Source organism: Aspergillus nidulans, chromosome III (genome assembly GCF_000011425.1).
Source record: "Aspergillus nidulans FGSC A4 chromosome III".
Classification (NCBI taxonomy): Eukaryota; Fungi; Ascomycota; class Eurotiomycetes; order Eurotiales; family Aspergillaceae; genus Aspergillus; species Aspergillus nidulans.
The window spans coordinates 550,350-570,219 of record NC_066259.1 but is presented as its reverse complement, the minus strand read 5'-3'; the positions used below and the strand labels follow the sequence as shown (position 1 = coordinate 570,219).

Genomic DNA, 19,870 nt, shown 5'->3' with positions numbered 1-19,870 from the left:
GACTATTTGCGACTATGGGCTTTTTTTGTCTTGAGGTCGTAGGATCCCGTCTCCGTATCTCATCGAGAGCGATTACCCGTGGGCCATCGTCTTCCCTTCGCGGAAGTACGGGTGTGTTCCGTAAGGCTTGAGCAATTGGAAGCTCGAAGCACTAGTCTGCTTGGGATGCTGATAGACGTTGATCCCTGGACGGACTCAGGAGAAGCGATCTCCCTGCAGGGTATGTAGTCGTGGAAGTACCGCAGTGGAACGCGGAATCGTCTCCCTGCCAACCCCAACTGAGAGATCAATGGGCCACAACGGCTCAAATTCTGGACCTGGCGACAAGTGCCGTTCTTTAGTTTCTAGTGCGGTTCTAGCTGTATTCGCGACCGGATCGTTCTCCGTTTTCGCACCGGTACCTAATGTATTTGACTTTGTCCTAAACCGTGCTGGTGCAGTTTCTAGATCATTACTTCGGCCCTTCGATGAGGATAATCACGAAAGTTGATTGGTACGGAGTGTCTGTACGGAGTTGGGAGTCGCCAGATGTGGAGAGGCATCCTCTTAGGTGAAAAATTCCGCAGGCTACTCCTTAGGTACCGCGTGGTCTTTACTCTTTTCTAGAGTAGCTGTCGTTTAGTTTCTACGGGTAGGCTGTGGGAGGCCAACGGTCCGTGGGGTGAACCATGGATAGGATAGCTTCCAGAACGATTCTGGAAGCTGGAATACCCGCTGGGCTGCAGCCAGAGGGTCGATGATCTTGGACTAATCCACTCAACTGCAGGCGCCAATGCAGGAACATCTGCATACCCGAGCTGCTAATCCGTCTGCATCCGCCGTCTGGATACCTGGCAAAGGTTCATCTTTGCGGCGCTGGCCCATTCAGGACCACATAGCGGGTGGTTTTCGCACTCTAGACCCAGTGCCTAGGTGATGCCCTTCTCTCGAGACGCGCTCTAACGATGACCTCACACGGTCCCCGGCAGCCCGCAGTGCGTCGCGGATGCAGCCTGGCAGCTGCCAACCGCTCACCTCCCCCCCATCAGGGATCCAACACCAAAGTACCGCGTCGAATTTTCCCGAAAGTTTCGTCAAGCGCTGTCGCGCCGAGGATCACCCATGCATCCGCCTCCATGATTTACTAACGGAGTCGACACTCCGGTTGTCAGCCGCCGCCCACGACACTTGAAACACGCTTGCGCGCAGCCAATCCGGGGCCCGATATTCCGGAACGAGCGCGACACGAAAATGGAGGGAAACTCTAAAGCCCCGAGACATGTGCTTGTCGCCGACAGCCGTAGGTTCGTAACGTTGTTAACCTGAGGGAGCCGAAGTTGGACCGCGGGCCCGCAACCCGCGTGGCTTTCTGCTGGGGTGAAGGCTCAATTCCAATTGAGCCAGGAAGCTGATCCTTCGTCGGCCAATGGTCCACTTTTTGCGTAGTCCAGCTGAGGAAAGGATCATTTTCCCGGTCGCTAGTAGCAGGCATTTCGGCGGGCGGAACCGCAAACCACTGGCAGAATACCGTCAGTAATGACGACTGGTTGTTCTACCCCAGGGAGACAGCCGTTCTCCAGAACGTCCAAAAGGGCGACTCGCAGGGTTTCCAGACGCGTGGTTTACTGTGGGACGAACCAAATCCAGGTCGCCACTTGCTAGATGGCATTACGCTGTGGGGGAGGACCGGCCGGGAAAGACGCTAGAAGGAAAAGAAGATTCGATGGACTGACGGTCGTCGTACAGGACAATACAGCCGGTTAGTGGTAACGGGGAAACGGGATTTGGCACTTGGCGGTGGAGAGTCGAATATCCTCCACCCATGATTATCAAATAATGTCATCGAGCCACGGAGCAGCCAGGCCCCTTTTGCCCAGGTGGGTTTCCCGTGACTTCCGCAGGCACAAAGCAACGGTCGCCGAATTCAAGCAAACACCAACGATGGCAGTTCACGAACCCCTCTACTCTGGCTGAATGGCCGAATGGCTGATATTGACTGGTATTGACTGAGTCTATCAGACCGGCTTGGGAGGAGGTCAGAGCCAGGCTGTGGCCTCTGGGCCTAGAAAAGTCCGCGATTTCCGCCCGTGAAGGCATCACAGTGAAAGAAGATCTGCTGGCAATGGTTCTAGCACTAAATCTTAGGTTAGCTAGTCGTTCGATGCCCTCTAACTCCCGCAGGTGCAGCATGGGGAGCGGCCAGCCAAGCTCCATGTGATGTTAGTTCAGCAGTACACGTAGATACTCTGTCCGCGGTATTTGGGTATCGAATCATAGGTCAAATCATGAGTCCAGCGGCATTTCCTAGAGTCAAGGAAAGCTTTGAAAGTGCTACAGCATCCCACCGTCGACGGGGATTGCTGGTAAACAATCATGCGATTCGCTATTCTCAGCCGAGCTGGGGTAATGCCTGTCAAGCTACGTTTCTTTCCTGCCGACGGATGTCCGTAGCCTCGGTCTCTGAGTCTTGAGTATTGAAACTCTGGACTCAATAAGATCCAACCATGACGGCTGTCGGCGTCGATTTGTTCTGCCTCCACCAATGATAGCGTTGGCCTGAAAATTCGGGAGATTGATGGACGTTTGCACGTCTGGTTGGAACAATCTGAAAGAAGCCGACGGCCAACGATATAGGGCTCAGCGCCTCGATTCTGAAGTTCTGGCCTGTTGTCTTAGTGCCCCTGATTCTGGTCTTTTTCGTCGGAATCGTCACCACGCGAGGGATTGATTAAGAGAGGCGGGTCTGGTGCAGATGGAGTCTGGATTCGGATCCATCCGCGGTATCGCCATCAAACCATCAAACCTGTCCGAAGAGTCGGTTCCCTAGCTCTGATTCCCCGGCGGGCCCTGGTGGAGAGCTCTAGTAATTTGCTTCCTCTATGTTCTTTTTCCAGATCAGTTTCATGTTGGCCTTCAAGGAGGATGGTGGCTGGGCCTGACCTGACGCCATGCCCCTGTTGGTTCGCTCTTCCCGTACTATTACTCATCATCCACCGTTTTATTTTTGGGGAGCAATCACAACTCCTACGGCGTCCTCTGGCCCTTTCAGCTACACCCAGCCTGAAAGACGTTGGCTGACCAGGCAAGCCGAATTCCAATATTAGCTTCAGAGAGTCACAAAGACCGTGCCCAGGTCGCCCGATGCCTCAGATCGGTGGTTTCAGCGCTGCGTCCTGAAATATCGATGGTGGTCTGGCGCCAGTGTTGGGGAACCCCTAACAAAAAGCAAGAAAGGGGGCAGTTGATGGATCGCTCAACCCACAGCTTCGCGTACCTTTCCATCGGGACGGGAGAGCCGCAGAGCTTCCAAGTCTGATTTATTGAATTTGTCTTTTTATTTTTATTTTTTTATTTTTTATTTTACCTGCTCTAGCCTCTTGATCAGTTATAGCCCTGTTACATGTAATTAATATTATTTATGACGATTCAGCGTTTATTCGTTTATTCCTCTTTCTGTCAATTATTTCCAATTTCCCCTTTTGAAACTGTTTTCTGGCCCTTTTTGTTTTTCCCGTGAGTTTAAGCCTTGCTTTTTCTGTCTCTTATTTTTTGTTTAATTAGATTCCTCTAGGCCATCCAAAAGATACCTTTTGACTCTTAAGACCCTAGCTGGTTATATATCAATGCTGGATCCCCCTTCTGTTGGCCTTCTTGAAATTCCTCACCATAACCCATTCCTTGACGGACTCTCCTCGCGCTCACTCTTCTTCGGCCGCCATTCCCTCATCCTCGCTCTCCAGGCCCTCTCCATTGCCTATTGCGTGACCGGCCTCCTCCCTTGAGTCCTCCCTCTTGCTATCTCTCTAGTCAGAGTTTCTCCTCGCCGGACCAGACGGGCCACTTCCGCGGCACTCGCTCCCTTTCCTCCTTGCTGCAATCCGCCGGCCATCTTCATCGCATACTATATTTGCACCCCCTGCGCCGCTACTTCGACCCAGCAACCCAGCGGAAATATCTGATCCTAGAGCAGCCGTATCGAGCGCTCCAGAGACCAGCAAATCAGAAAGACTTGAAAGACCTGAAAGACTTCAGAGACTTGGACTCGGACGCATTGGTGCTCTGATTCCGTGCGCCGCACTATCCCTCGCAATCCTTTGTCCACTCCGCGGGTACTTTGTCGCATTCCTGCCCTACCTGCTCGTCGTGCTTCGTCACTGCGTCACCCTGCCTTGAGATTGGGGTTGTGGACCTGGCACTTTAAAGGATCGGATCTCACTTGCAGCTGCAACATTGCCTGGAATCTTGAGACCTCACCCGCTAGTCGACCCATCCAGTCAGTTGTCCAACACCGACTAGGCCACAGCCACCGGCTGAATTGTGTTTTCTGGAATATTATTATTATTGCTGAGTGAGATCTATTTTGTCTTTATTTAAACAGTGAGTCATCCGCTCTCGGCGTCCTGGTTCATAAGCACTGCATCCTCCCCTGCTCGTTTTATTCCCTCCAGTCCATTGGGAATCCACCTAAGCTGACCCATGGCTGTCCGCGCAGAACTCAAGATGATTCTTCGAGACCTTTCAGCCTGCAATATGGGACGGGGGGCCTACGATACGACGGGAGTCAAGAAGCCCGGTGCTCCTCCACCACCGCCGAAATAACCGTCTGGGCTTCGTTCGCATGTGCCAACCACATGATCCTGCGATTTTTTATCATTTCCAGTGCGGAAAGTCGTTTGTGGATTTATTCAATGGCGCCTTGGCCTCTGGAGTTTGACGTGTCTGTTATGAACTCGATCTTTCACTGTAAGTGGCCCTCGCAGCTGCGGCCGCGGTACATTTGTTTCATGGCTAACCTCGCCTTGCAGTTTCCTGTAACACTACCTTGTTCATCATCGGCCGCTATTCGTTTCGGACTTCATAGATCGCTTTAATACCGCCATTTTCTCCAAGTGGAGCTTACGTTCGACCCTCCTCGATCGACACAATCGTGCCGTTCTTCTCTTCGACCGATACTTTATTCATTTACTACTTCTACTCCGTTTAATACCTTACCGACACGAACCAGTTGAGGCCATGATCAGTTTTGACACCAAAAAGTCTTGCGATGTTTTTCTGGAATTTGACATTTTGGGATTTACCGTTTTCTTTGTACGGGCGTTTGGGATAGACGGGAATGGGTTTGAGATTTTGGGATGCACGGGTTGATACCAAGACAGATTAGATTGTGGCCTCGCGGCCGATTTTCTTCCGCCTATTTTCTTTTTTTTTCCCTTTCGTTCTAGCTCTGAGCTGTGCGTTTTGCTTTTTGATCGATACTAGATTTCCTTTGTCAAGCAAGAGTGGTACTTTTGTCGCGAGTCCTGTACACTATCCTGAGATTCCTTCAGTGAATGAAAGCCAGTGTTGGCAAGCATGCCTTGGTTAATAAATTTGGGCGACTGCAGCAAATAACCTTTGACCACTGACCAACAGACCCATGAACAACCCCGTTGATGACATCGCCTTGGTCTTGATTGCTAGCTGGGATACTACAGACGTAGGTTGCTTTCATTCGTCCAAGCCCTGTTAGATCAAGCTAACATTACCTTAGTTATCTAGCAGACCCTGGTCGGGAATCCAGCGTTTTTGCGTTGTGCCGGTTTTTTTCTTTTTTGGGCAGCCATCAGGGCTGCAGAGTCCCATGTCGTGAGAGCCCGGGTATGTAGCCACTAGGTTTCTGTTCGTCTTTCCCTGGCACGTCATTCCTCCGAGTGCGTGTCGACGCACGTTTACATGTACAACCTTTCAATATACCAATTACTTCTGTACCTACCGAAGACCCTAGGTACCTACGCATGGAACAGCCAGCACTAGGTATCGCGAGTGGTGACTTGTACCCAAGCCCGGCGCTTTAGTGCTGGCTGGGCCCAATCAAATTAGACTGCATTGGGTGTCAACCAGCGATACTTTCTATTGGGACTCGTCATTGACTAAAGCGGTGCCTAAGATTGCTTTGCATTCTCTCGTTTATCGGAGCCTGGACGATACTCTGATTCCCTGCGATTGCGCTGTCCTGGAGACATGGAGTGGTCGGTCCAGGCCGAGTACTTTGCGCAGGCACAGTCTGTTTTACTTTTTGATGCAAGCGACAGTCAAACCAATAGATCTGTCAATGGACTGCAAGCAAACAATAAGCCGAGAGCATGAGAATGAGGGACTTTTTCTTGATCCAACGGTTCTTTGTTTGCCGCTGGGACTCGCAAGAACTACTAACTGGATCCCTGCTAGAGTCCCCGTGACTTCCCGTGACTGCCTTAATGCGCTAGATTTGAATAGGCTTAGCGTCACTAGCTGTCCACGTCTCCGCCTGATTACGACGGTTGGACTGGCGGTGCTAATGTAATCGCATCGACCGACTCTCTGACGAAACGAGACCTGCTGTCGGAGAACCAACAAACAGCGAGCTCTCAAGATCTAGTCTGTCTGCCTTACCTATGTTGCAAGGCATCTAAAATTCTGCAGAGCAGACTGTCATATCTCCATCAGTCCACCGCTCTTTCCACCTATCCAGGTACTGGTGTGTGCTCTGCGCCTCTCCATTTGTCTGCTGCCTGTCAAACAACCCCTGCTTGATCCCGAGCACTGAATACAGACCAGCAGCTCTAACCTGTTTCTTATTTTATTTTTGTGTCTAGGCTGCGGATTGCTTTTCCTGTATCTGAAGTCACCGACTCGTATCTACGATTGATAACCCAGCGGTTGCTGCAAGACGACCTGATCGATATAACCGTCTCTTCGTTGGGCTTCGTCCACAATGTCTGAATCAACGCCCGCAAATGCGCCAAAACCGAGCAGCAGCGTCAAACTGGTACTTCTCGGGGAGGCCGCTGTGGGAAAGGTACGTTGTTCCTGTTCGCCCCTCGGGTGGTGGTATCCGCGCTTCGGCATTTGTTTCCCTCGTTGTACATGGGTAACCGGAGCTGGCCAAGTCTTCAACTAACGCTTTGTGGTTAATAGTCCTCGCTGGTGCTTCGATTCGTCAACAATGACTTTCAAGAGAACAAGGAGCCCACGATTGGAGGTAAGCTCCGGCGATGACGGTTCAATCTCCTTTTCACGAAAGCTGACCGTTTCAGCTGCCTTTCTGACTCAGAAATGCTCGCTTCCCTCCCGGACAATCAAATTTGAGATCTGGGATACCGCCGGTCAGGAGCGCTTTGCTTCGCTCGCCCCCATGTACTACCGTAATGCTCAGGCGGCATTGGTAGTCTACGATGTGACCAAACCCTCTTCTCTGACCAAGGCCAAGCATTGGGTGGCGGAACTCCAGCGGCAAGCCAGTCCTGGCATTGTGATTGCTCTCGTAGGCAACAAGTTGGATTTGACGAACGACGGCGGGGAGACACCAGCTGAGACCGAACGCGAGGCGGGTACAGAGGGCGACGACGCTGACGACAACCAAGAAGAGCAGGAGGATAATACACCTGGAGATGCTCGCAAAGTACCCACACGGGAGGCGAGTACGTATGCAGATGAGGAGGGACTTCTATTCTTTGAGACCAGCGCCAAGACGGGCCTGAATGTGACAGACGTCTTTACTGCAATTGCCAATGCCATTCCCGAGAGCAGTCTGAAGAGTGGACGAGGCGCTGGCGCAGGCACCGGTCAGACTACGCTAGGGGGTGGCGGCCGATCTACTGACGACTCAAGAGTCAACCTGGGAGATCGCGGCGCCGCGACAGCCAAGGAGGGATGCGCCTGTTAATATGTGTATTAATTCTCTTTTACAGATACCGTGTCCGCCGCCTGGTTACAGAGTGATCTTTGCGTTTTCATGTTGTTTTGTGGCGTTCTGACTTGCTATGCTGATTTTCCTGAGCTGTCTCAGCGACATGCTAATGGTATCATTGTATTATTTGAGTATAGCATTCGTTAGATACACCAATATTGTATTCCATTCACAAAAATAAGTCGTATACTTTGTAGAGGGCATCTAAGTCACATGACACGCTAAGCCAAAACAGGCAGACCCCAGCTAAGCGAGGCCGAGCCTCCGATCCCACAGCGCCCAAACTCCGCCCTCACAAGTCGCAATTTGAATTGCTCTCCGTCGACCAACCCGCCAGCAACCACATCAAAGGGACAGCACCCCCCAGCAGCAGCACAGCCAGATCTCCCTGTCTGCACTACACTCCCTTTCAAAATGGCTGCCATCAACAAGATCGCCCACAACTCGCCGTCGAGGCAGAACCCTTCCGAGCTGGAGACCGCGATCGCGGGTGCTCTCTTCGACTTGGAGAGCAACACACAGGACCTGAAGGCTACTCTCCGGCCTCTGCAGTTCGTGTCTGCTCGTGAGGTAAGCGGTTACGGAATTTTTTTTTTTGGTTGGACATCTTTGCGGGATAGTGGAATTGGAAGTATACGGCCATGGGGAGGACATGTCAAAAAAAAAAAAAAAAAGATTGGATAGTCGAGATCGGTCAATTGGCAGCGAATGGAGGCATTGTTGTTAGGCAGTGGCCGGGGGAGGGTGCATACGTTAGAATTCGGTTCTGTGATGGGTTCTAACATTTTCGATTATAGGTCGAGGTCGGCCACGGCAAGAAGGCTGTCATCATCTTCGTCCCCGTCCCTCTCCTCCAGGCCTTCCACAAGATCCAGCAGCGGTACGCTTCATCCACCCATCCTCTCTATACCAACCCGCCATGAACACGATTACTCTTCGAGAAGGGAATATAATCAAACTGACAATACCAGCCTTACCCGTGAACTCGAGAAGAAGTTCTCGGACCGCCACGTCCTCTTCGTCGCTCAGCGCCGCATCCTCCCCAAGCCCAAGCGCTCCGTCAACTCCCGCACCAACCAGAAGCAGAAGCGCCCCCGTTCCCGTACCCTTACTGCCGTTCACGACGCCATCCTCGACGACCTCGTCTACCCCGTTGAGATTGTCGGCAAGCGCATCCGCACCAAGGAGGACGGCTCCAAGACCCTCAAGGTCATCCTCGACGAGAAGGAGCGTGGTGGTGTTGACCACCGCCTCGACGCCTACGGCGAGGTCTACCGTCGTCTGACGGGTCGTGCTGTCGTTTTCGAGTTCCCCCAGGGTGGTGCTTCTGAGTTTTAAATTATGCCTTTGAGACTCGGATGCTGGGATGATGGGCGCGGAGGTGGTGGTGGGTTATGACATGAGGAGAGGAAAGCTCGGCCGATTTTATGTCTACTCTCTACTGCTCCCGCGCTCGGGGAGGAAGGAAGGAATGTGATGTGATGTGATAATTACACTCAGTCATGATCTGTTTTGGCCCGGGCTGTTCTCTTTTGTTCGGCGTGGTTGAAAGATAAAAAAATTACCCAAGTTCATTTCTCTTCTAGCTGTAATGAGTAAGTGGACGCGAAGCCTGCCCTGAACTCTATAATAGTATGGCATGAGCATCGGGGTATATCAGAAAATTGCCTAGAATATAGTAGATAAGGGTGAAGGAGAATTATGAAGAACTGGAACTGCCAGCAGACAGTGAGACAATCCGCCCAACCCCGAGAACCATCCAATACGCCAACTCTCTTTTCGTTCCTCCAACACCAAGCCCAGCAGCAGCACCCAAGGAATCCTTCCCTCCTTCCTCTGACTCCATCGGACTATCTGAGTCCCACTCCATGCGCACAAACACTGGAATCTCAAGGACATCCTCATCAGGCTGGATCTGTTGCGACGGGTCAGAGGCCTGCCCGCTCCAATCAAACTGCCCTGATACACCCTTAGCGGCATCCTCGCTGTCGTCGGGGTCATTATCAGCATTGTCATCGTCATCATCGCTATTACTGCCGGTCCCAGTAGCTGACCGTCTCGCGCCCAGACCAGGCAACGAACCAGGCACAACCTCTAGCACAACCGTCGTCCAGTTGCGGCCCTTCTCCCACACTTTTCCAGCCTCAGCTACCCTTTCATAGGGCGGTGCGACGGGTTCAAGCGCTTCGCTCCAGGCGTCTTTATTAGCGCCGATATCGAACTGCGGACACAGGATTGTGACCTTTGATGCAACGCGGCCGGGTGTCACGGAGGGAGTTGCCAGTGTGATCCGGACGGGGTCGAACATGTGATTCTTAAGCGTGAGGAGGAGCTGAATTGGTTTTTGTGGCTGAAGGGAGTTGAGGTCTGGTGGTGGTGGTGGGAGAGGTTGGGAGGCTGAGGGGGGAAGAACGAGCGGCCGGAGCGTAGGGAGGGGGATGTAACTGATTGCAATGAGTTTGATGCGGTAGCGGACAGACTGTGGTTTGAACTCCGGCTTGACGAGGATGTGCTTGCATGATTTGCATCGCTTTGAGCGTTTGGTGCGGAGAAGGGTTGGGAGGGGAAGGAGGTCTTCGACGAAGCGCGCGCTGAAGGATTGAGGCTGAGCGGTGCGTTGTTCAATTGAAGCGACGCCATCCCAGCCGCAGTCGTCTGAGGCGAGGCGGCGGATGATGGCAACTTCAGACTCGGGGCGATTGGGAATAAAGAGGCCCTCGCTTGGTGTCAGGGCTTCGCGCATAACGGGCGGGTTTGGCACGCGCCTTCTTGCTGCTACTGCCGTAGAGCGTGAAGAGGCGCGATTGGGTATAGATGACCATGAAGCGTTGAAGAGTGTTTGGGGAGGAGAACTGGCCGGCGAAGTCGCCTGGGTCAACACCTGTGGTGTTTGTTGCGGTCATCTGGTCTTTATAGAAGGCTTTCAGGGCTGCGAATCGGGCATCGCGGGTGCGCGGAGTATGGGTGTTTGTAGGCTGTTCCTCGCCGGGTTGGTTTGTCCCAGCAGACGGGAGTTGCTCATCGATAGACGAGTACATGGACAAGGGGGACTTGAGATCGCCGAATGAGCGTGATGCCCCGCGAGAGCGAGATGCGGTCGTGGAGGACGGCTCGGTCGTCAACTTGGACAGCTGGGCACGGATATTGGTCGGCTTGTCAAACTTGATCCCAATATCCAACGTTGTCCACATGCAGTAGTTACAAGACAGCACCCACGGCCCTGCCTGCTCCCCGGAAGGAGGATCACCCTGCAGCGCCGTAACAGCAAGCGGCGCCGTACAGCTCGGGCAATTGAAGCAGTTCCGCCCGCACCTAATCAGTCAGTGCCGCCCTCATCAAAACCAATGTATTGTTTCGGACGCACCGATTCCCTTCATATCGTACAAGACTACTTGGAGTCTCAAACAAACAGCTCGGACAATACCAGCACAGTATCTCTTCCGTGATGCATCGCGGGCACTTGATCTGGTGGCAGTCCTCGCAGTACAGGAGCTGCTCCGGCGGGTACAGCGAGAAATTCGACCGCGGCGCCCGCGGGTCAAATGTCTGTTCGTCCTCGTCCTCGTCATCAGATATCACCGGCTGTGGGCGTGGCTTCACAGGGCTGGCCTTATGCGGCGACTCTCTTGACCTCCGTTTCCTGGAGGGATCGGGCACGGAGGCGTCTGCGCACGGGCAGGAGATGAACGTGTAAGGGAATGGACACGCCATGCTGTAGTAGTTAGTCTAGATATGAGAAACAGAGAGTCGTAGCCTCCAATTCTTACCTGACAGTCTGCCGGGACCCAATTAAGGGGTGAAGGATCAATGTGAGGTGCAAGTGGCGTGTTTGCTGGAGAAGAGCTCCTTATCGCCAATCGACGTGCTAAAGATTTCCTCTCCGACGTCACAACTCGCTTCCGCAGAAATGGCCATCTAACCACCAAGCCCGCTAGAACTCCATTAAGACTTATCACTATTGCAATATATATCTCATCTACACAAATGTCATCTCTCCGACACCTCCGCCCCGTTTTCCGCGCCTCATGGACGGCTCGCCGCACCTACGCCAGTCAAACCCCAGGCAATCCTGTGCTCGAAATCTTCAACCGCAAGGTTAAACACCTCCAGAAAGACCGCGCCGCACAGAATGTCGAAGAGAGTCGAAAAGTCGACTACCTCAGAGATGAGGTGGCCATGCGGCTATGTGAACGTCTTCTTGTACGGCCTCACCCATTTCTCTATGGAGCCTAGCTAGTTAGCTAGCTTAGCTAGTCACTTCTGCAGTAGAGGAGGAAGACTGATAAAGACTAGGACATAAAACGAAGATTCCCCAATGTTCTCGATCTCGGTGCAAACAGCTGCAACATTGCGCGCGCCCTCACAACTCCCATTCCCCCCCTCGACGCAGCAGCAGCCCCAGACGGAGACGCAGACGCGGCCGCCGCAGGAGCAACGACCATAACCACCGAGGGTGCGACAATCTCCCCAGGTGGAGAGCCAGTCACCCTTGCAGACCGGATAGACCACCTCACCTGCGTCGAGACCTCGTCGGCCCTCCTGCACCGCGACGCAGACCTCCCTTTCAACAAACTCCTCCCTATAACCCGCAAGGTCATTCCTGATCTCGAGTCTCTTCCCTACGAACCCAACACCTTTGATGCAGTTCTCTCGTCGCTTTCAATCCACTGGATAAACGATCTCCCCTCGTTGCTGGCACAAGTGAATTCGATCTTGAAGCCGGACTGTCCGTTCATCGCGGCGATGTTTGGAGGTGATACGCTCTTTGAGCTACGAACGTCGTTGCAGCTGGCGGATTTAGAGCGGAGAGGTGGTGTCTCACCTCATGTTAGTCCGCTTGCGGATGTGAGAGATGTGGGAGGGTTGTTGACCAAGGCTGGGTTCAAGATGCTTACGGTCGATGTGGAGGATATCGTGGTGGAATTCCCGGATACGTTTGCCCTCATGGCGGATCTGCAGGCGATGGGTGAGAACAATGCGATTCTGCAGCGGGAGCAGGGCCCTATTTCGAGAGATGTGTTGCTCGCCAACGAGGCGATCTACCGGCAGCTGCATATGGAGGAGGGGAGTCGTGGTATTCCGGCGACATTCCGGCTGATATACATGATCGGCTGGAAAGAGGGGGAAGGACAGAGCAAGCCGTTGCCGAGGGGAAGTGGGGAGGTCAATCTGAAGGATATTCTTGGTGGTGGTGATTTCAGGCCATAGTCTATAGCTTCTGTACAGTATCACGAACAAACAGTTGAATGACAACAGAGAAAGCCGCTTAAAGACTAAACAGTCCTCCGGTCCGTCATGACACGCACAATCGACCCCGTCCCCGTCAACTCGACCAGCTTCTCATGCCAGTTCAAAAGCACACTCATTTGTTGCCCACCACCTCCCTCACCAAGATTCCGCGCCTGGATCTGCGAGAACCCCGTGCTCTGCGGCGACACCGACTTCCTGGGACTCTGAGCACCGTTACTTGGCCCTCCAGCCGCCATACCCTTGTACCTAAACCAGCGCATATAATTAGCCTGAACCCTCGCTTCACGAATCAAAAAAGAGACATGGGGAGAAGCATACAAGTACTTCATCAAACAATCCCCCCTCTCCACACCGCCCGGGCCATCCAGCACAGCTTGCAGAACCCTCCCCATCTCACCCTGCCGAATCCCCTGCAGGACATCAATGACCGTTGCAAGATGGACCTGCTTCGCGCCCTCGTCGCCGCCCAGGGGCGCCGTGTCAAGCACGTGAATCAGCGCCGCGGCGGGGTCGCCCGAGCGCAGGAGTTGCCGCACCTGTGTTGCTGTATTTGCGGCGTCGCTCGAGCCTTGGGGCGGAGGAAGGGTGGACGGGAGAAGCGTGGTAAGAGGGAAATTCTGGGGTGAGTCTGGGTCAAGGGCGTCGATGTTTATGGTGCGATAGTTTAGCGTGGACATTTTGATGATCGACTTGTTGGTTGGTTTGAGATGTTCGATGGGCCGTCTTAAGGAGATTGAGAGGTTCGGAAGTTAGCTATATAAATTTTAGAGCTATCTGGGGCGTCGATGGTTGTAGACAGGAGGGTTAAGGAAGTGGTTGTGTTGCGGTGGAGTTGGAGGAGGGAGAAGTTGGGTCGTCATCAATTAAGAGAGGCTCAGTCCAGTTCCACGCGGGGAAAGCAACCAGCTTATGACAGCTGGCTTTCTATGAGCAAGGACGATCAATTCTCTTGAATATCTCTTCTGATTAGAAAAAAATGCGATTATTTGATAAGTTCCAGGGTGTTCGCTATTGCAAGCTACAATAATCAATGGTCACCTTCTGGTGTTTGTGCTTGGGAGGAGTAATTGCCTTCTTGCCTAAGGCACTCTCTCTTAACCCTACAACTACGGACTTCACATCCCTACGGGTAAACAGATAACAAGTCTAGAACATTGTTCAGCTATTCAGATTAGTGTATATGTTTCGTTATTGGCCCAGAAGATGAAACAGAAAAGAAAACCTTCGCTATGCAAAATGCCCAAAAATGAACCGGATGTATCGTGGTATCTCGAAACACCAAGCCGCCCATGAGAACGCCAAAGTCAAGTACGTATAGACTATGGTACATATAACAAAAAAAATATTGAGCGTATTATCTGCTGGAAACATCGTCAAGGGTCGTAAATGTAAGTTGGGGCACGGAGCGCTGTTCCTCGTCGGGAACACGCTGTTCCTTTAGATATGTCAAAGCGTTCGCATCGTCTGACTTGTTCTTGTTCTGGCGTCTGCGAATAATTCGTTTGATTGGTCGTCCAATTGCAGCAAAAGCGCGGCCGAGAGGTTTTAAAACGAAGCCGATACCGGCAGTCACAGTGTCGAGGACAATACCAACAGGTTTGTCGGGGATGCAGCGGAGTACAACAGCCCAGGGGATGCAACCAAATGCGCAAGCGATACAAACGCCCCACTGCACGCTGGTTATCTCGCGGACGTTGAAGGCCTCGCCGCCAACGTAGATAATCATGACTTGGCCGGCGACCATTATGCAGTTGATGCCAATGAACCAATAGTTGCGATGCATGCCTTCGAAAATGTTGAGTTTATTATCAAGGCGGCGGTTGTTGAATTCATTGAATATCTGCATCCAGACAAAGGTGTTGAAGACGATAGTATCGAGCTGGCGGTGGCGGATGTCTGGGTTGGAAGAGAGGTAGTCTGACAGGATACTGTCACCGGCGAAATAGAGCATGAATGTGATGCCAAGCTGATAAATGGCCTGACCGAGGATCATCTTCCACATGGTCACCGTGAAGAGCGAGGCGCTCTTGGGCACGGGCTTGCGGTTGAGGATCTTGTCTGTTGGCGCGTCAGTTGCGAGTGCCAGCGCAGCAAAGGTGTCCATGATCAGATTCACCCAAAGGAGCTGAACGGCGCTGAGCACACTCTCGTTGTCGGAGTTGTAAAGAGAGGAGACGAAAGTGAGAACGACGGCGGTAATATTGACTGTAATTTGAAACTGGAGGAATTTTGCGACAGCGTCGTTGACTGCACGGCCCCAAGCGATTGCAGTCACGATTGACTTAAAGTTGTCGTCAAGGAGAATAATGGAGCTGGCCTCTTTGGCGACTTCAGTGCCTGCAATACCCATGGAGAATCCTACGTCTGCGGTTTTCAGGGCTGGTCCGTCATTAGTGCCATCACCTGTCACTGCCACGGTTTCACCCAGCTTCTTCAGGCGAGCTACCAGGATACGCTTGTCTTCAGGAGAAGAGCGTGCCAGAACCTGAAGTCGAGGGATAACCTTATCCATTTCTTCTTCGGAAAGCCGGCGGAATGTGGGACCCTCCATGGCTATGCCATCCTCGGTCTTGATGCCACACGACTCAGCAATGGCAGTCGCGGTGTTGATATTGTCACCCGTAACCATTTTCACCTGGACACCGGCAACATGGCAGCGCTCGATAGCAGCAGGGACCTCAGGGCGAAGGGGGTCCTGGATGCCCATCACTCCAAGCCACGTCATGTCATGAAAAATGGTGTCGAATTCGGCAGAGTCTGGGTCATCCTGAACGCGGACAGCTTCGGGTGGAGGCCAGGTAGGTGCAGAAAAGTCTTTGTAGACCAATCCAATCGTACGCAAGGATTTCTTTGCATATGACTCTATGATCTCAAGGATTTCTTGCTTGTCCTTTGCAGCTGCGGGTTCAATGCACAGCTTGTCCGAGTCGTAATTAATTCTGTTCGAGCATTTGTCGACCATCATCTCGGCTGCTCCCTTGATGAGGAGGCGATAATGCCCATCAGCGACCTGGTAGACTACGCCCATGCATTTTCGAGCGGAGTCGAACGGGATCAGCTGAATAATCGTCGCGGAGGCTCGCTCAGTGGCCACATCCATCCCAAGATAGTCTCTAGCAAGCTGCAGCAGTGCTACTTCAGTTTTGCTGCCGATAAATTCTTTCGTGCCCTCTTTGACTTCTTCGAATGCTGTCGAGTTAAGCGCAATGCTCTTGACAAGGAGGTCTTGAGCTTCCCTTGGACATATCTTGAAGAGCTCCGCAGCAGACATGGAGGTAGATTCATCCTGACTGAAACCTTTCGTGCCCAACGTCCCGGCAACGACGGTCATCTTGTTCTGAGTCAACGTGCCTGTCTTGTCCGAACAGATGACTGTTGCATTGCCCATGGTTTCGCAAGCCCTTAGAACACGAACGAGGTTGTTCTCTTTGACCATTCTTGTCGTGGCGAAGGCAAGGGCTAAAGTCACGGCCAGCGGAAGGCCCTCTAGTCGGAGTTAGATAGAACGGAAAATACCTGGACGAGGAATACTCACCAGGAATAGCCACGACAATAACCGTCACTGCCACAATAAGGATGTCTACGAATTCTTGACCTTTGGCAGCCGAGCTGCCAGGGTTGCTCCCAAGGTTTGCAAGAAAGCGAAAGAGTAAAGCGAAGAAGAGAACAATGGCAGCACTGCCACAATCAGTGCATGACCACATGCAGGGGGCGGGGCATCTCGATCTTACCTCGATCCTAACCATCCGATCCAGTTTGCAAGTCGTCCAAGCTTGACCTGGAGAGGCGTAGGGTCGTTGGATTCTTGCAAAGACATGAGGATTCTGCCATAGCTAGAGTACTTTCCGACACTTGTCACGAGATAAGACCCGACTCCCTCAAGGACATTGCTGCCGGAGATCATAAAGGGGTCAAGCTTCTTGGTGGCTGTGCCATCGGCAATCTGTCGCGATACTTCAAATCCGTCTGTTTTCTTCATCTGATCAGACTCGCCAGTAGCAGATGATTCGTCGCACTTGATTCCATGGCCAGAAATGAGGACACCGTCGGCGGGGACAGAGTCACCAGGCTCAACATGAAGGACGTCACCGACGGTGATATCGAAGACCGAGATCATAACCACCTTCCCGGAACGTACGGCTTTCACCTCACGGTCATCATTCTATACTCGTTAGATCCGTAACAGACGCAAGGGAAGGAGCCTTACTCTCTTGTTCAGTTTTGCAAATTGCCCTCCTTCTGCCAGTCATTCAACGCCGTCACAAGAGTAACGATAGCGATTGCGACGACGATAGCAACACCCTCAATCCAGTCTACCCCATGCCCTTCATCGATTGTCTGATATATACCCAAAGAAAGAGAGACAACCGCGGCGATAGTCAGCAAAATGATGATTTTATCATTGTAAGCCATCCACAGCAGCATGAAAAACCCGGTTGTCTTTCTCGCCGGCAGTCTATTTTGACTGAAAACCCGTATCCGATCAGAGAACTGCGTATCTGCGCCTTCTGAGCTGCCAGCATCTTCAACGTAATCAAACGATGTTGTTTCAAGATTGTACACAACTTTTCCCTGCAACGTTGTCTCGTCTGTAGATAAACCCGATTTGAGATCTGTTCTTAAAGCCTGGGCTAAGCCTGACAATCCCCCCAATGCCTGGTATGCAGCCAGAGACTTGGGATTCAACATCTTGTTCAGCTGGCCAGGCGAGAAAGAGAATTTGTTATCTTGTACTTCGAAATCCTGGACATATTGAGGATCTGGGTTAAGAGCTTCGGAAAGCGGTACGTCGTCAAGATGTGAAAAGTCAGTCTTGAGAGCACCTTTTGTAGGCTCTAACTTCGATGGCGCCTCCGCGTGGACAATGGTCTCTGCACTCGACACCGTAGAATTGGCGCGAGCGCGGAGCGTGTCCCCGTCGAGAGAATGTGATGAGCGCGGGGGGTCATGGTTCACCGTTAATCGATCTGCAGTTGGCATAAGCGTTCTTGAGCCTGTTTGCCCGGGCGATAATGAAGAGCTTTGGTCGTCTTCATGGATCTCAATCTGGGGAGTTGGCAGTCGCGACGAGCCCTCATAGGATCCAAAATAGTTAGGGTTCGCCATAAGCATAGACGAACTGCCGCGTAGTAAAGTAGAAATGGTGTATATTATGGTAAATTATCTTCCATCGAGAGAGCCATCCAAGAGTTTGCAAACTCGTTCGAGTTATAAAGGGTATGTTCTTGGCCTTGGGGCAGTGCAAAGACAGTAAGTAATATGACGAGGCAGAGCGACAAATTATCAATTTTTGAATTTTCTGATTGGCCTGCCGAGAATTAAACGCAATCAATTCTCGTTTCTAGGTCTCCTTGGCAGGGTCTTCCAAATGTCGATAGTGTGTTGCTGCTAGAGACCGTATAAAGTTGCCGCTGTTCTCGTCTCGGCCGTCTCAACTAACAGAGCACGGCGGCAAAAGCTGCTTTTGTGAAACACGGGGCTAGATGAAAGCGCTTCTGCTGGTCTTGTTCTAAGCGCTGACTAGATAGATTCCTTTTTAGTCAAGCGATACGAGGTTGCGACAAAGGATCCAGTCTGAGTCGTCTGCACTGGTGACTGGGGAGACACAGGCAGGGGGTTGGGTCCAAGGCCTAATGATGCTGACATTGGCTGGCCAATAGTACCGATGCGGCCGATTCATGATGTTCTTCAGACAGGCAAAAAGCTCAGATCTCGTTACCGGGCTGGTTGGCTGATTGGCCACTGCTGCGCCCCGATGCCCAGAGTTACGTGGTATGTCAGTGGGCATTCAATGAGGTACTCCGATTGACAGCTTGAGCATTTTCCTCTTACATTAGGTTTACCATAGGTCCCCACGAGCCACGGGTAGTGTTTCCGCATCTCATGACGTTACTTGGAGATTCTTTCGACGGGATACTTTGGTCAAACCGTGCACGTGGCCACGTACGAATGTGGCGCATAATGCTTCACCCTCAGGGGCAAAATGTGCGCACCGCCACATGTACATGTGGCTGATGCTTTAGTCGATCTACCACCTGAAAGCGTGCGGACCTTGTTTTGCCTTCATTTGAATTATGCAAACACACTTACTTTTTGAGGCTCGGGTGGCAATACAGGCAAATATGCCTCGCACGTGGTTCATCCGCGAGCAGCCGGCTGCCTTGCGCGCGGTTTAAACTGATGAATCAACAGTAAGATCCGACGAGGCTGAGCAGAAAGATGACAGGGCCAGGCCTCGAAGAGACGGCGATTCAACGGGGTTTATGGTGGGAAACCGTCAGATAGACCCGTTCTACTGACTAGGAAGGCAGCATCCAGGAGCCTCGTATCGGGCGCTGCGAACCGCCATACGACAAAGTAAGCTTGTGTTGCTGAAACCAGGCACTTTTCCTCCGCGAGCAGAGCTTCCTCTAAGCCTTCCGGGCAGAATCTACGAGGGTTACAAGGGACGGGGGGAGCTGACAATCCAACGGTACGGCAGGCTTATTCTTGGCTTCTGGCCGCATCGGCCAATGCGGGTCATCCCCGTTAGGTGCAGTTTCAAGCTGTTGTTTCCAGCGATGTTCTCCTGCTCGCCTGCGGGATAGCCTAAGCAGGAGCCGCAGGCATCAGGAATCAAGAAGCAGGACCAGGAAGCAGGACCAGGAAGCAGGACCAGGAAGCAGGATTCAGATTACTCTGTATAACCTATCCCATCGCGGAGCGGGGCCGCGCCTGCGTCTGCGCCTGTCTCTCCGGTGTATTCGTCGACGCTATGGGTGAACTGTCGGTCAGTGTGACCCGGTCTGACTTCCAACGCTTATCCGGTACATCGCTCAATGGGCATTTCCGCCTCTGTGGAACTTCTGGAGCAGACGTCCAGGTAAAAGCTGTGCTGCGTCGCGGTCTTCTCAATTATACGGTTCAGTTCGCATGACAGTCCCAGTTGTTGGA

At 52.3% G+C, this 19,870-nt stretch overlaps 6 protein-coding genes across 6 annotated transcripts, besides 1 other annotated feature; 3 read left to right on the top strand and 3 right to left on the bottom strand.

Annotated features, from left to right (window-relative positions):
• Window positions 1-19,870: part of a sequence feature (contig 1.84 954..621812(-1)) that runs on past both edges of the window.
• Window positions 6,322-7,843, top strand: ANIA_04915 (Rab family GTPase rabA). The gene is made up of 4 exons (XM_657427.2): window positions 6,322-6,475; window positions 6,594-6,796; window positions 6,916-6,979; window positions 7,035-7,843. Exons 2-4 carry the CDS (start codon window positions 6,713-6,715, stop codon window positions 7,661-7,663), a joined length of 777 nt encoding a protein of 258 aa, XP_662519.1. The 5' UTR covers window positions 6,322-6,475; window positions 6,594-6,712; the 3' UTR covers window positions 7,664-7,843.
• ANIA_04916 (ribosomal 40S subunit protein S7) lies at window positions 8,007-9,259 on the top strand. The gene is made up of 3 exons (XM_657428.2): window positions 8,007-8,257; window positions 8,485-8,567; window positions 8,659-9,259. Exons 1-3 carry the CDS (start codon window positions 8,102-8,104, stop codon window positions 9,023-9,025), a joined length of 606 nt encoding a protein of 201 aa, XP_662520.1. The 5' UTR covers window positions 8,007-8,101; the 3' UTR covers window positions 9,026-9,259.
• On the bottom strand, window positions 9,387-11,398 carry ANIA_04917 (protein nudR; the record flags this gene model as incomplete). The annotated part of the gene is made up of 3 exons (XM_657429.1): window positions 9,387-10,420; window positions 10,467-10,999; window positions 11,052-11,398. 3 exons carry the CDS (start codon window positions 11,396-11,398, stop codon window positions 9,387-9,389), a joined length of 1,914 nt encoding a protein of 637 aa, XP_662521.1.
• Window positions 11,586-12,895, top strand: ANIA_04918 (uncharacterized protein; the record flags this gene model as incomplete). Its single annotated transcript, XM_657430.2, has 2 exons — window positions 11,586-11,887; window positions 11,981-12,895. The coding sequence occupies exons 1-2, from the start codon at window positions 11,672-11,674 to the stop codon at window positions 12,893-12,895; spliced, it is 1,131 nt and encodes a 376-aa protein (XP_662522.1). The 5' UTR covers window positions 11,586-11,671.
• Window positions 12,871-13,738, bottom strand: ANIA_04919 (actin-related protein 2/3 complex subunit 5 family protein). Its single transcript, XM_050611572.1, has 2 exons — window positions 13,256-13,738; window positions 12,871-13,183 (listed from the first exon to the last, which is right to left on the bottom strand). The coding sequence occupies exons 1-2, from the start codon at window positions 13,612-13,614 to the stop codon at window positions 12,961-12,963; spliced, it is 582 nt and encodes a 193-aa protein (XP_050467588.1). The 5' UTR covers window positions 13,615-13,738; the 3' UTR covers window positions 12,871-12,960.
• pmcB (calcium-transporting ATPase pmcB) lies at window positions 14,292-18,057 on the bottom strand (the record flags this gene model as incomplete). Its single annotated transcript, XM_657432.2, has 4 exons — window positions 17,210-18,057; window positions 16,669-17,099; window positions 16,473-16,615; window positions 14,292-16,423 (listed from the first exon to the last, which is right to left on the bottom strand). The coding sequence occupies exons 1-4, from the start codon at window positions 18,047-18,049 to the stop codon at window positions 14,292-14,294; spliced, it is 3,546 nt and encodes a 1,181-aa protein (XP_662524.1). The 5' UTR covers window positions 18,050-18,057.

What these genes read in the sequence shown, in the direction of transcription:
- ANIA_04915 (XM_657427.2), top strand. Translation starts at nt 6,713, where the DNA reads ATGTCTGAATCAACGCCCGCAAATGCGCCAAAACCGAGCAGCAGCGTC. An exon ending in GGGAGGCCGCTGTGGGAAAG is followed by an intron (nt 6,797 to 6,915) that starts GTACGTTGTTCC and finishes TGTGGTTAATAG; the next exon opens with TCCTCGCTGGTGCTTCGATT. An exon ending in CAAGGAGCCCACGATTGGAG is followed by an intron (nt 6,980 to 7,034) that starts GTAAGCTCCGGC and finishes TGACCGTTTCAG; the next exon opens with CTGCCTTTCTGACTCAGAAA.
- ANIA_04916 (XM_657428.2), top strand. Translation starts at nt 8,102, where the DNA reads ATGGCTGCCATCAACAAGATCGCCCACAACTCGCCGTCGAGGCAGAAC. An exon ending in AGTTCGTGTCTGCTCGTGAG is followed by an intron (nt 8,258 to 8,484) that starts GTAAGCGGTTAC and finishes TTTCGATTATAG; the next exon opens with GTCGAGGTCGGCCACGGCAA. An exon ending in TTCCACAAGATCCAGCAGCG is followed by an intron (nt 8,568 to 8,658) that starts GTACGCTTCATC and finishes TGACAATACCAG; the next exon opens with CCTTACCCGTGAACTCGAGA.
- ANIA_04919 (XM_050611572.1), bottom strand. Translation starts at nt 13,614, where the DNA reads ATGTCCACGCTAAACTATCGCACCATAAACATCGACGCCCTTGACCCA. An exon ending in GATTGTTTGATGAAGTACTT is followed by an intron (nt 13,184 to 13,255) that starts GTATGCTTCTCC and finishes GCGCTGGTTTAG; the next exon opens with GTACAAGGGTATGGCGGCTG.